Here is a 12,136-nt window from a genome sequence, read left to right as displayed (position 1 = left end):
CACAGAGTTCACATCAGGCATCTTCCATTTTTTCCTTTGCAATGCATTTTCTGATCCTCTCCCTTCATTTCCTCCCTTCTTATTCACTTCATGGAAGTCACTCAGGTTGACTAGTTCTCTTTGAACAACACAATCTGGACTTGAGAAGCTACTGTCAAAGACCACTGAGTTTCACCTTCCCCAAATTGAGTGCATGATTGCCACCACTTTTTCAACATCATCTTTTGCTAACTCACTAATCAGCCTTAACCACAATTCATCAAAGTCTTCTATGCATGAATTCCAGTTTTGAACAAGGCTCCCTTTTACTATCCACACATCCGAGGAAGCTGGACAGTTCTATAGTACATGGCCTACTGATTCCTCCTGTTGCAAGCATATTGGACACATAGCCTCTTTTAGCACCTTTCTTCTTTTCAGATTCTCCCTGGTGGGGAGGATGTTGTTTAAGGCCCTCCAGATCATATGCTTCCATCCTCTTGGGACATGTAAGGCCCACAGCTGCTTCCATTTTTCCTTCCCATCCCTTATAGTAGATGATTCCCCATTCATTTCTCTATTTTGTTTTTATTTTCTACATGATAAGTGCTTCTTACAAGGAACTTTCCATCTCTAGATAGCCCCCAAAAGTGCTTGTCTTCTGCCCCATTTTTACTAATAGGGATGGTACATATAGTATCTACCTTTTCTGAACAAAAAACCTCCCTAATCAAGTCAACTTTCCATTCTCTTTTTTCTTCATCTATCAAATCACTTACTCGAGCATCAAAACTCAGCACCTTTACAGGAGACTAAATTGAGAAAGTTGTAGGCATTGGCAACCACTTGCACCCCCCAGATTCTAATCTTCTTTCCATTACCAACCTTCCACCTCTCCCCATTTTTAACCACATCTTTAACAAACCACAAGTAAAAAAAGCATGTGTCCCAACTTTGCATCAGTAAATAAAGCACCCTTAAGATACTTTTCATTATAGATCCTTGCCACAAGGGAATTCTCCATTTTCATTAGCCTCCATCCATGTTTAGCTAGCATGGCTTTATTAAAATTCTCCATATCTCTAAAGCCAAGTCCACCCATTTCTTTTGTGTCACCCAATCTCCCCCACTTCCACCAATGAATTCATATTTCCTTCTTTCCTTGTCTCCACCAAAATCTGGCCATTAAAACCTCCAAATTCACATAAAGCTTCTTAAGCATCCTAAGCACACTCAAAGAGTATGTGTGAATTGCTTGTAGGACTACCTTAATCATGATTTATTTCCCAACTTTTGACAGGAAGATATTTTTCTAGTTCTGGATCTTTTGCAGCACCCTATCTTTAATACCCTAGAAAGTATTGTATTTACTTCTTCCCACTACAACTGGTAATCCCAGATTCTTATCATAATTGTTACAACCATTAATCCCAACCTCCTTGGTGATCAAGCTCTTTACAAAAGCCTTAGTGTTGCTACTAAAAAAATAGCAGTTTTCTACTTGTTAATGGTTTGACCTAAAGCCAGCTCATAAGTACACAGAATTTCCTCTATTCTTCTCCATTCCTCTAGCTGAGCTCTACAAAACACCACGCAGTCATCTGCAAACATAAGGTGATTAATTTTGATACCACCTCTAGCCACAGCCACAGATACACCTTTGATCCTCACCTCTTCCTCAGCTTTATTAAGTAACTGACTTAGGCCCTCTACACAGATAAGAAATAGGTAAGGGGACATGGGATCCCCTTGCCTAATTCCTTTAGTTGGGTTTATAACTCTATCAGGTTGTCCATTGACTAACACTGAGTAGCTAATAGAACTCACACATTCCATTATCAAGGAAGTTAACTTCTCACCAAAACCAATCCTCAACAGCATAGACTTTAAGTAAGCCCACTCAACTCTATCGTATGCCTTGGCCATGTCAAGTTTAATTGTCATACTCCCAACCCTTCCTTTTTGTTTTGTCTTCATTGAATGCATTAGTTCATTAGCAATCATAATATTGTCAAAAATTAACCTCCCTGGGATGAATGCACTTTAATTTTGGGAGATGCACCCATCCAAGGACTCTTTAATTCTGTTGGCCAGCACCTTTGATATTAACTTGTACAGCACATTACGTAGGCTTATGAGCCTAAAGTCCTTAATAGATTGTGGAGAGTTCACTTTAGGAACTAGATCTAGAAAAGTGTGGTTCATCTTCTTGCACAAACCTCCCCCATTCAGAAAATCCAAGACTGCATCACAGGTCTCCTTACCAACCAGCTCCTAATGATTTTTGTAGACCCACCCCAAAACCATCTAGACTAGGTGATTTAAGGGCAGACATTTGCTTTAAGGCTCTCTCTACTTCCTCAGGTAAAAAGACTCTCTCCATCTTCCTCTTTATTTCCTCACTTATTCTCATTTCTACATTCTGAACACAGTTAGCAACATGTCCATCTGCAGGGTTGGAAGAGGTAAAAATCTCTTTGAAATAGGTACTGGAAGTTGCTTCCATCTCCGTACCCATCACCCATCTCCCCTCAACATCTTGGATCCTCTCAATTGCATTTTTCCTCTTTCTTTGGTTTGCATAGGTATGAAAATACCTGGCATTCCTATCCCCTTGCCTTAGCCAGTGCTTTTTAGCACGTATCTTCCATCTCAAGTTTTCTTGCTCAAGAAAAAATTCAAGCTCTCTGCTTCTCTCTTTTATCTCCTCAAAAGGCCATGAACCCTCAGTTTTTTGTAGTTTCTTTAACTACTTAGATTTTTCCTTAATCAACGGCTCCCTCTCCCTTGTAACATTCCTGCTCCATTGGCTTAGAACTTCCCTACACCTAGCCAAAAGTTCTTATATTTTTGCTTGAGGCCTCACCTACCTCCTTTCTCTACCCTATTCATACTGTACTAGTTCTTTGCACCCTTCTACTAGGTCCCAACTGATATCATATTTGAACTGTCTACCTCTTCGAAACCCCACACTACTATTTTCAACACGACAACTCAAAAGTAATGGGCAGTGATCAGAACACAAGGCCACCATGACCTCTACCTTTACTACATCAGCGTACTTGCTCAACCATATGTGATTGGCCACAGCACGATCAAGACTTTCTCTGATAATAGAGCCATCCTCATGCCCATTACACCAAGTGAATTTGTTACCCACCCAGCCAAGATCTGGCTGGCTACAATTTTCCATCATTCTTCTAAAGTCATCCATCTACTCCTCTCTTCTCGTTCTCCTCACTTGTTTCTTACTTTGACACATTATCTCACTCAAGTCCCCCACCACACACCAACCCTTATTATTTTCAAGTTCATGGGAAGTGATTCAAGTTCAAAGGAAGACATCAATTCCCATGAACCTCTTCTTTTATTAGAATCATGATTTCCATAGAATCCAATTAGTAGCCATTTATGTCCCTCCCAACCTTCCTCAATCCACACATTAATGTGACTTTGTGAGAAGTTAACAAGTTCCACCATCTCTTTCTTTTTCCACAACAATAGTAAACCACCACTGTGACCTCTATAATCCACCCCAACAATCCCTTCAAATCCCATTTTGCTTAGTAACACCATTGCTCTACTCACTTTTAATCTTGCTTCCATTAAAAAAACAACATAAGGCTGATTCTTCTTTACTAATAAGTAAAGGGCTTAAACTATGCGGGGGTTGCCAAGCTCCCGACAGTTCCAACTTAAGGTTTTCTTGGCTCTTGGTGGGGCTGCAGGTACCCCCAAGTAAACTTTTACACATTTTATTTTTTTTTCAGTGCCTCTCCCCCCCCCCCGGCCCCCTTCATCATGCTCAAACTATAGCCTCTTTTTATGTCACTTGGGACTTGGGAAGTAGGCAATGTGCCTCTCTCCCTTGCCCTCCTCTTTTATTTCCTTTCTTGGATTTTCTGTTCACCACCCTCTTTTATTACTTCCCTCATTTTCTCCCCCTTCAGTATCTCATTTCCCTCACTCACACCCTTCCCTACAAGGCATACAATATGTGACTCACCATTCAGCACCCCTCACTCATCCATTGAAACAACCCCCCAACTAGTTTCAGGACTGCTTTTTCCACCATTCCCTGAATTATCTTTTAACATATCCTCCCTCAAACCTTCAGCCAGAACCCCCTCACCTTCTTTACCCTCCCCCTCAGTCACCTCCACCTCCTCCAGATCCCCTTCTCTCTTTCTCACTGAACTCCCATTTCCCTCATCCCTCACTTTTATTCCCCTACATCGAGGCCTTTTTCTCCATGCCCCTCCTCTGGACTCTTTCTTAGCTCGCAACCAGGTCCCAAATTGGAACCTCAACTGCTTCATTCCACCCCATTTACAACAACCTTTTTCCCCATGTATAAGCCAACCACAGTCAAAATACAATCGAGGCAATTTTTCATACTGAACTTTAACTCATACTTTCATGCCTTCCAAAATAATCATACGTCCCCGAGTTATTGCTTGCTGAAGAGGATCTTCAATCTGCACCCTGAGAGCTCTCCCCCATCCAATTTCATCATCTGGAACATCAACATTCAAAATCCTTCCCACCGAGCTTCCAATCTTCACACCACATTCCTCATTCATGCTTCCCAAAGGCAGATTGTACATCTGAATCCAGAAGACCTCCGAATCAAACACCATTGCTTGTGGTTGAGCCAATCCATCAAACAATTTAAGAGTGAACAAGTGGTTGTCGAGTAACCACAGACGACCTTCCATGACTCTTGCCTTGTCTGCATGATTCGAGAATGAGATAATGAAAACATTACTCCCGATTTCTTGGAACTTTGCAGGCTTACTCACTCTCCACACCCTCTTCATTGTTGTATCCAGGATTTTGTTTCCAATATGTCGCTCAAGCCAAGATTTTCCAATCAAGCTTTTACTCCCCTTCTCTCACATCTTCTCATCCATTTCTCTTAAGTCAATCACCAAATTCTCCTCTTCAGTCAGCCTTAGGTTCTCCCATAGGTCCTCTAGCTCCTTCGTGTCTCCTCCCTTCCCCGCCATTGAAATCTCAAAAGATTCCTTCCAAGGGAGTCGTTACAGCCCTAACAAACTTTCCCTCCAAAAAACTTCACCTCTAGCCTTGCTCTAAGCGTCAGAGAGAAGACTTCTCATTGTATAGCTTAATTTCAACACATATAATTCGAAACTTTCCTACCCATTTAATCATTTACATATTCTTTTGCAAACTCTCTAGCTATCAACTCCAAAAATGGATGGCCTACAAGATCATACATGTGAATCAAATGATTAACCTTAGTTGGTTTTGAAACTCTAAGATTTGAACCAAATCCCAGGCATAGCTTTAGATAAATATAGAGTTTTACTACTCATCATCTTCACACACACCACAATTATTTTTTATTTTTATTTTCTTTTTTTGTTTTATTCTTCCTAAATTAATTGAGTTCTTCTATTCATAATTCATACAAAACATATTTTGGTAAGATAGCAAAATTAAAAGATTAAAAAATTATGTGTAGTGTGTGATGTGGGGATGATGAGTAGAAATTTTCATAAATACATGCATGTGACAATCCAAAGAAAAGTAGAGTGGACTTTTTTTCTAGTCTCTCTCTCTCTCTCTCTCTCTCTCTCTCTCTCTCACACACACACATATATATCTGTGTATTAAGGATACAACTGGACAAAATCAAACCGGAAAGTCAACTAATTCAAACTCGATCCCTTGTGATTAATCGATTCCTTATTTTAAGCCTTGTGATCTATTTTATATGGCTACATAATTATGTTTGTACAGCTGCACATTTATTGTATAATCTGTATATAACACTAAGACACTATACGCTATTGTGTGCATTGTGAAAAGCATTTTCTCAAAACATTGTTATGATAGCACCTATAGGAATCACCTCCAGTTCTTTTTTCATGGCATTCGACAGCATCTCCCATTCCCCCATTCTTATTTCTTTCCACACCATGATTCATATGTTGTCTATCAAATTGACTTCCCAACAATTATCTTCTTTGAAAAAGTCAGTTTCTCCCCCCTTCTTACTAGCCAGAATCTACTTGGTTACATAGATATATGGCTATATTTGTCCACCACCTGCCACAATTTCTAAAAATAACACTTAAACCCCTAACCATGCATATAGTGCCTGGAAGGAAACTAACCAGTTAGTTCTCAGCCTTTTCAATTCTTCCCTCTTTGAAGAAGCTATGAGTGAGGTCCTTGGACAAACTAGTTCCCATGATGCTTTGATAGTACTTGAAAAATCATTTTCTCGCAAATCAAAGGCACATGAGTTACGACTCAAAGAAGATCTTCAGCTTATGAAAGAAAGGCACAAGAAGTGTCTATGATATTCTCAAGCCTTTAAGGCTCTTTGTGACCAGCTTCCTACCATGGGTTCTACCATTTATGATACCGATAACGTACATTGGTTTTTACGTGGCTTAGATTTTCAATTTTATACCACCATATTATCTCAGTCCCCTTTATCCACCTTCAAAGATGTTGTTCCCAAAGTCGAGAATCATGATCTATTTGTAAAGTTTCTTGAGGAGTATAAAGATAGTGAAGACAAAGTGTTTGATGAATGTTCTCAACGACCGTGAGAATATTGAGAGTCTCTATTCATATTTATAACATGGCTTACAATTATACAAGATGTATATTACCGTTAGAAAGAAAGTAAACTATACATGGAAAGTACTATAACAAGATATTCACCATCGGTTTACAAAGGCAAGTTCTAGTCGTTGCTCTCATTTGGGTGCTTGCATTGGTCTTCTGGTGTTGATGGAGTTGTAGCTGTTGGCTGTAAAATTGCCATAGTAGATATTGCTTCATTTGGTAAGTGTTTTGAATTTAATTTTTTGTCTGTTTGTATGTGAGTACTGTCAATATGCCACCGCAAACTATGTCCAAGGACGAGGTCAAGTCTGGTGCGAAGATCAAAGAGTGCAGGATGACAAAGTGGTTTGGTAAGGAGATCAACAAGTTGAAGGGAGGCCGGCACATGTCGAGTATGAAGCAAACCAAGAGCTACATGTTCACGAATATAGTGATAGTCAATCTCGATATATTTGCTACGAGCATGAAAAACATGATTGACTGTCATGTAAAGAGCACTGAGATTATCACAAAATAACAATGGGAAAGTTGGAAGGTTGACGCCCAAGTCACAAAGGAGAAAATAAATCCAGGTGAGCTCAGCCGTTGTTTGAGACACCGCTTGGTATTTAACTTCAAAGCTTAAGCAGGAGACAGTAGGTTGCTTTTTGGTAGACCAAGAAATACATTTGCTACCAAAAAAGACACAGCATCCAGTGGTGGAACGTCGAGTGAGAGGACACCCTGCCCAATTTGCATAAGAAAAAGCATAAAGATCAAGTATATAATTAGAGCTAAAATGAAGGTTAAGTTCCACAGTGCCTTTTAAATATCTAAGAATGTATTTCACCATTTTAAAAGGGACTTTTGTTGGAGAGTGCATAAATTGAGAAACAAAATTAACATTATATGAAAGATTGGGGCAGGTAAGAGTAAGATATTAAAGGCCACCTACGATACTGTAATAATGGGCTTGGTTAGGAAAATGGGAGGTAAAGGTAAGGCCTTTGGTCCTGGGCATCATGGGAGTACCCATGGGCTAGCAGTCAGTCATTTGGGCACGTTCTAAAATATCAAGAGCATATTTGGTTTGAGAAAATATGAGACCATCAGAGATTAGGGTAATTTGAATTTCCAGAAATTAGTGAAGGGGACCAAGATCTTTCATGGCAAATTGACGATGAAGAGTTGAAATAAATCCATTAAGAAAATCAGTGGAGGACCCAGTAAGTAAATATCATCAACATTCAATAGCAATATAAGACAACCATGAGAGGAGTGATAAATAAATAGGGATGAATCAATAGTACTACAAATAAAGCCATAAGTGAGAAGGAAACTACTGAACTTATCAAACGAAGTACATGGCTCTTGTTTTAAACCAGAGTGCTTTATTTAACGTACAAACATGACAAGAGAGACTTGGATAGATAAAACCTAAAGGTTGTTCCATGTAGACAGATTCGTGGAGATTACCATGGAGGAAGACATTCTTAATATCCAACCAGCGGATGTTCCAGCAGTTGATCAGGGCAAGAGTGATAACAATCCGAATTGTGCTTGGGCGAATAACAAGTGACTATCAAAATTTGAATCGTCCTCTTTGATTGACCATCTGTCTGAGGATGAAATGCCGTGATGTAGGTCAAATGAGTTCCCAACTCCTTCTGTACCTTCCTCCAGAAAACTTAAGTGAAACGGGTATCTCTGTCAGAGATGATCTTAGATGGTATCCCATGTAATCTAACAATCTTTCTAACGTACAATTCTGCCAGTCTATCCACAGAGTACGTCATCTGAATGGGAATAAAATGGGCTGATTTTGATAGTCAATCAACAATCACCCATGCTGCATCTTGACCTCCTAGTGCTTTCGGGAACCCTGAAACAAAGTTCATCCCGATCTCATCCCAAGTCCACACTGGTATAGGGAGTGGCTGTAGTGTACCTGAGGGTCTCTAATGCTCTGCCTTGACTTGTCGACATGTCAGACACTGTGCTACATATGTAACTATCTCTCGCTTCATCCCACTTCACCAATAGTGTTGTTTCATATCCCGATACATCTTGGTGCTCCCCAGATGAACTGTGTAGAGTGAACGATGAGCTTCTCTCAAGATCAAATCTTTGATTACTCTATCCTTGGGTACACATAATCTTCCTCTAAATCTCAAAGTGCCATCATCTGACACTAGAAAATTAGGTGTCTTACCCTCAGCTATTTCCTCTTCAATCTTCATCAATTCCGTATCACTAGCTTGAGCGACCTTAATTTGATCTATCAATGTTGAACCTAGGGTCAAACTATTCATCTTAGCTTGAGTGTCCTGGATTACCTCAATGATAGCTCACTCCATGTCTAGTAGTAAATGCTTCTGAAGAGTAAACATCGTAGACAAAGTGCTAGAGGATGACTTTCGACTAAGTGCATCTACCACGACGTTTGCTTTACCAGGATGGTAGTTAATATTGCAGTCATAGTCCTTCAGAAGTTCCAACCATCTTCATTGTCTCATATTCAGCTCTTTCTGTGTGAAGAAATATTTCAGACTTATGATCGGTATAAATCTCACACTTTTCACCATAAAGATAATGTCTCCATATCTTCAAGGCAAAAACCACTGCTGCAAGTTCCAGATCATGGGTTGGGTAATTCTGCTCATAACTCTTTAGTTGTCGGGAAGTGTATGAAATAACCTTCCCATTCTGCATTAAAACACAACCTAAACCCTTTAGTGAAGCATCACTGTATATAACAAATCCTCCATCTCCCGAAGGAACTGCAAGAACTGGTGCCGACACTAATATTTTCTTCAATTCTTGGAAGTTGTCTTCACACTCATCTGTCCATATGAACTTCTCATCTTTTATTGTCAACTTTGTCATCGGAGCTACAATACTTGAAAAGCCCTCTATAAATCTTCTATAGTAACCAGCGAGGCCTAAGAAACTTCGTACCTCACTGACATTACTAGGCTTGACCCATTTTACCATTGCCTCAACCTTTGCTGGGTCCACTGAAATTCCTTTTGCTGATACCACGTGTCCCAAAAAGGAAATCTAGTGCAACCAAAACTCCCATTTCTTAAATTTTGCATACAACTTCTTTTCTCTTAATGTCTGAAGGGCAATTCTCAAATGTTCTTCATGCTCTGCACTACTCCGAGAATAAATAAGAATATCGTCGATACAAACTATCACAAACTGGTCCAAATAATTCTTGAATACCCTATTCATAAGATCCATGAAAGCTGCGGGGGCATTAGTTAGACCAAACGGCATAACAAGAAATTCATAGTGTCCATATCGTGTTCGAAAAGCCGTCTTCTGCACATCTGTCTCCTTAACTTTCAACTGGTGGTATCCGAATCGCAAATCTATCTTAGAAAAGACTTGGGCTCCTTGAAGTTGATCAAATAAGTCGTTTATCTGGGGTAGAGGGTATTTGTTCTTGATAGTTACTTTATTTAACTCCATGTAGTCAATACATAAACGCATAGACCCATCCTTCTTCTTCACGAAAAGTACTGGTGCACCCCATGGAGAAACACTAGGATGTATGAAACCTTTCTCTAGTAACTCTTGTAATTGATCCTTGAGTTCTCTCAACTCAACTGGAGCCATGCGGTAGGATGCCTTAGATATAGGCGCCGTTCCTGGAGGGAGATCAATCACGAACTCAACTTCTCTATCCTGAGGTACTCCTGGAAGATCTTCAAGAAACACATCTTTAAAATCTCTAACTACTTTTATGTCTTCAATCTTGAGTCCATCTTCTGGTGGTGAGATCAAACTTGCTAGGAATCCCATACACCCTTGTCTCAAAAGTCGAGTGGCCTACAAAGCTGAGATTACACGAGGAGGGGAACTTCCTCGTACTGACTGAAAACTAAACTCCTCCCCACTTGTGGATTTAAAGACTACTCTCTTATTAAAGCAATCCACACAGGCATGGTTCCGAGATAACCAGTCCATTCCCAGAATCACCTCAAATCCGGACATATTAAATATGATTAAGTCTGTAGGTAGAATTCTCCCTTGAATCTCTATCGGACATCCAATTAGCACAGAATCACAAATAATATGATCCCCCAAGGATGTAGCAACAGACATACTAGGTTCTAATGGTTCAGGTATCTTCTCAGTCAAAGGTTCATAATGATTTGAAATGAAAGAATGAGTAGCACCAGAGTCGAATAAAATGGAGGCATGACGTGAAAACAACGATAATGTGCCTATATGAATGACATAACAATTTAGAGCTATCAGGATCATGCAATTTATTCATCGTTCTATAAAGATATCTAAATTTAGAAAAACGAAAGGTACATGTGACTACATCATTTGATGCTTTAGCATCAATAGGGGTAAGGGTATAAACCCTCGCTGTAGCCTGCGTCTTCTGTCCTCCGCTCCTACCTGGTTCCCCAGGTTTCTTAGTTGGGCAGTCTCGAGCTAGAAGGTTTGGCTTCTCGCACTTGAAACACACGTTTTGGTCATACATACACTTTCCCAAATGTTCTCCCACATGTTGCACACATGGGGTAAGCTTGCCCTGCTGGTGGTTGCCCTTGACAATTCATGATGTGAGGCCTCTTGTCCTTATGCGATACTGCTGGGAGTTGTTGTTGTTGCTGGCATTTCCTTTGGTTGTTGTACTCAATGTTTTCTTGGAGGTCTTCTTCAGCAATGGTAGCTCGAGTGACTAGCTTTGTGAAACTCCGAATCCTGAGAGTATGGACACGTTCTCGAATCCTACGATCCAGTCCACGCTCAAATTTTTCAGCCTTCTTTTCCTCATCCGGAATTAAGTAACTAGCAAAATGAGAAAGCTCCATGAATGTCGTAGCATACTGTGCTACCGTCATTGATCCTTGAATAAGATCCATAAATTGGCGAGCTCTCGACTCTTGAAGAGTTCGTGGGAAAAAGTGGTCTAGAAAGATTTTCTTGAAATGCTCCCAAGAAATGGGGACTGCTTCCCCTAGTTCCAGCTGAACCAAAGCCCGAGTCGACTTCCACCACTTGTTTGCCATGTCAGTCAAATGGTAAGTGGCATATTTCACCGTCTGATCATCCATGCAGTAGAGCACTTCGAAAATATGCTCCATACGTTCAATCCAACTTTCCGCATCTAAGGAATTCAATCTGCCATCGAAAGTAGGAGGATGCTGGCGGGAAAATTGCTTCAAGGTACAACCGGCCTGTGGAGCTCTAGACGCCATAAATTGGCCGCTAACCATTGATTGAAAGAATTGGGTAGCAGCTGCGACCAGATGGTCCGGGTTATCATTCTGATTAGATCCAAAAGATCCCTCTCGGTTTGGGTGATTTCTAGTGCCGGCGGCCATGATCTACGTCAAGATGTCATAATAACAATTATCTAGTATTTGATAAGAACGTAAAAACAATGACAATGAAACTAACTACACTGATTGTTCTAACTAGTAAAAACTATAAAGTATTCAACCCTAAACAAACCTTGATTACTCACGAGCAGGCTAGGAGCATCCTAGGTAACTTTAACTAAAAAAAAAAATTTACAAAAAGTTTTTTTTTTTTTAAAGTCTAC

The 12,136-nt window shown here is 40.1% G+C and overlaps 1 protein-coding gene across 1 annotated transcript; it reads right to left on the bottom strand.

The window, feature by feature from the left end:
* Positions 1–10,401: 10,401 nt before the first annotated feature.
* On the bottom strand, positions 10,402–11,915 carry LOC108990059. The gene is made up of 3 exons (XM_035685577.1): positions 11,178–11,915; positions 10,894–11,041; positions 10,402–10,799 (listed from the first exon to the last, which is right to left on the bottom strand). Exons 1-3 carry the CDS (start codon positions 11,913–11,915, stop codon positions 10,402–10,404), a joined length of 1,284 nt encoding a protein of 427 aa, XP_035541470.1.
* Between the last annotated feature and the right edge of the window lie 221 nt (positions 11,916–12,136).

This window comes from Juglans regia, chromosome 14, assembly GCF_001411555.2.
Source record: "Juglans regia cultivar Chandler chromosome 14, Walnut 2.0, whole genome shotgun sequence".
Taxonomy (NCBI): Eukaryota; Viridiplantae; Streptophyta; class Magnoliopsida; order Fagales; family Juglandaceae; genus Juglans; species Juglans regia.
The sequence above is the reverse complement of the archived record's forward strand: the minus strand, read 5'-3'. Positions and strand labels throughout refer to the sequence as shown.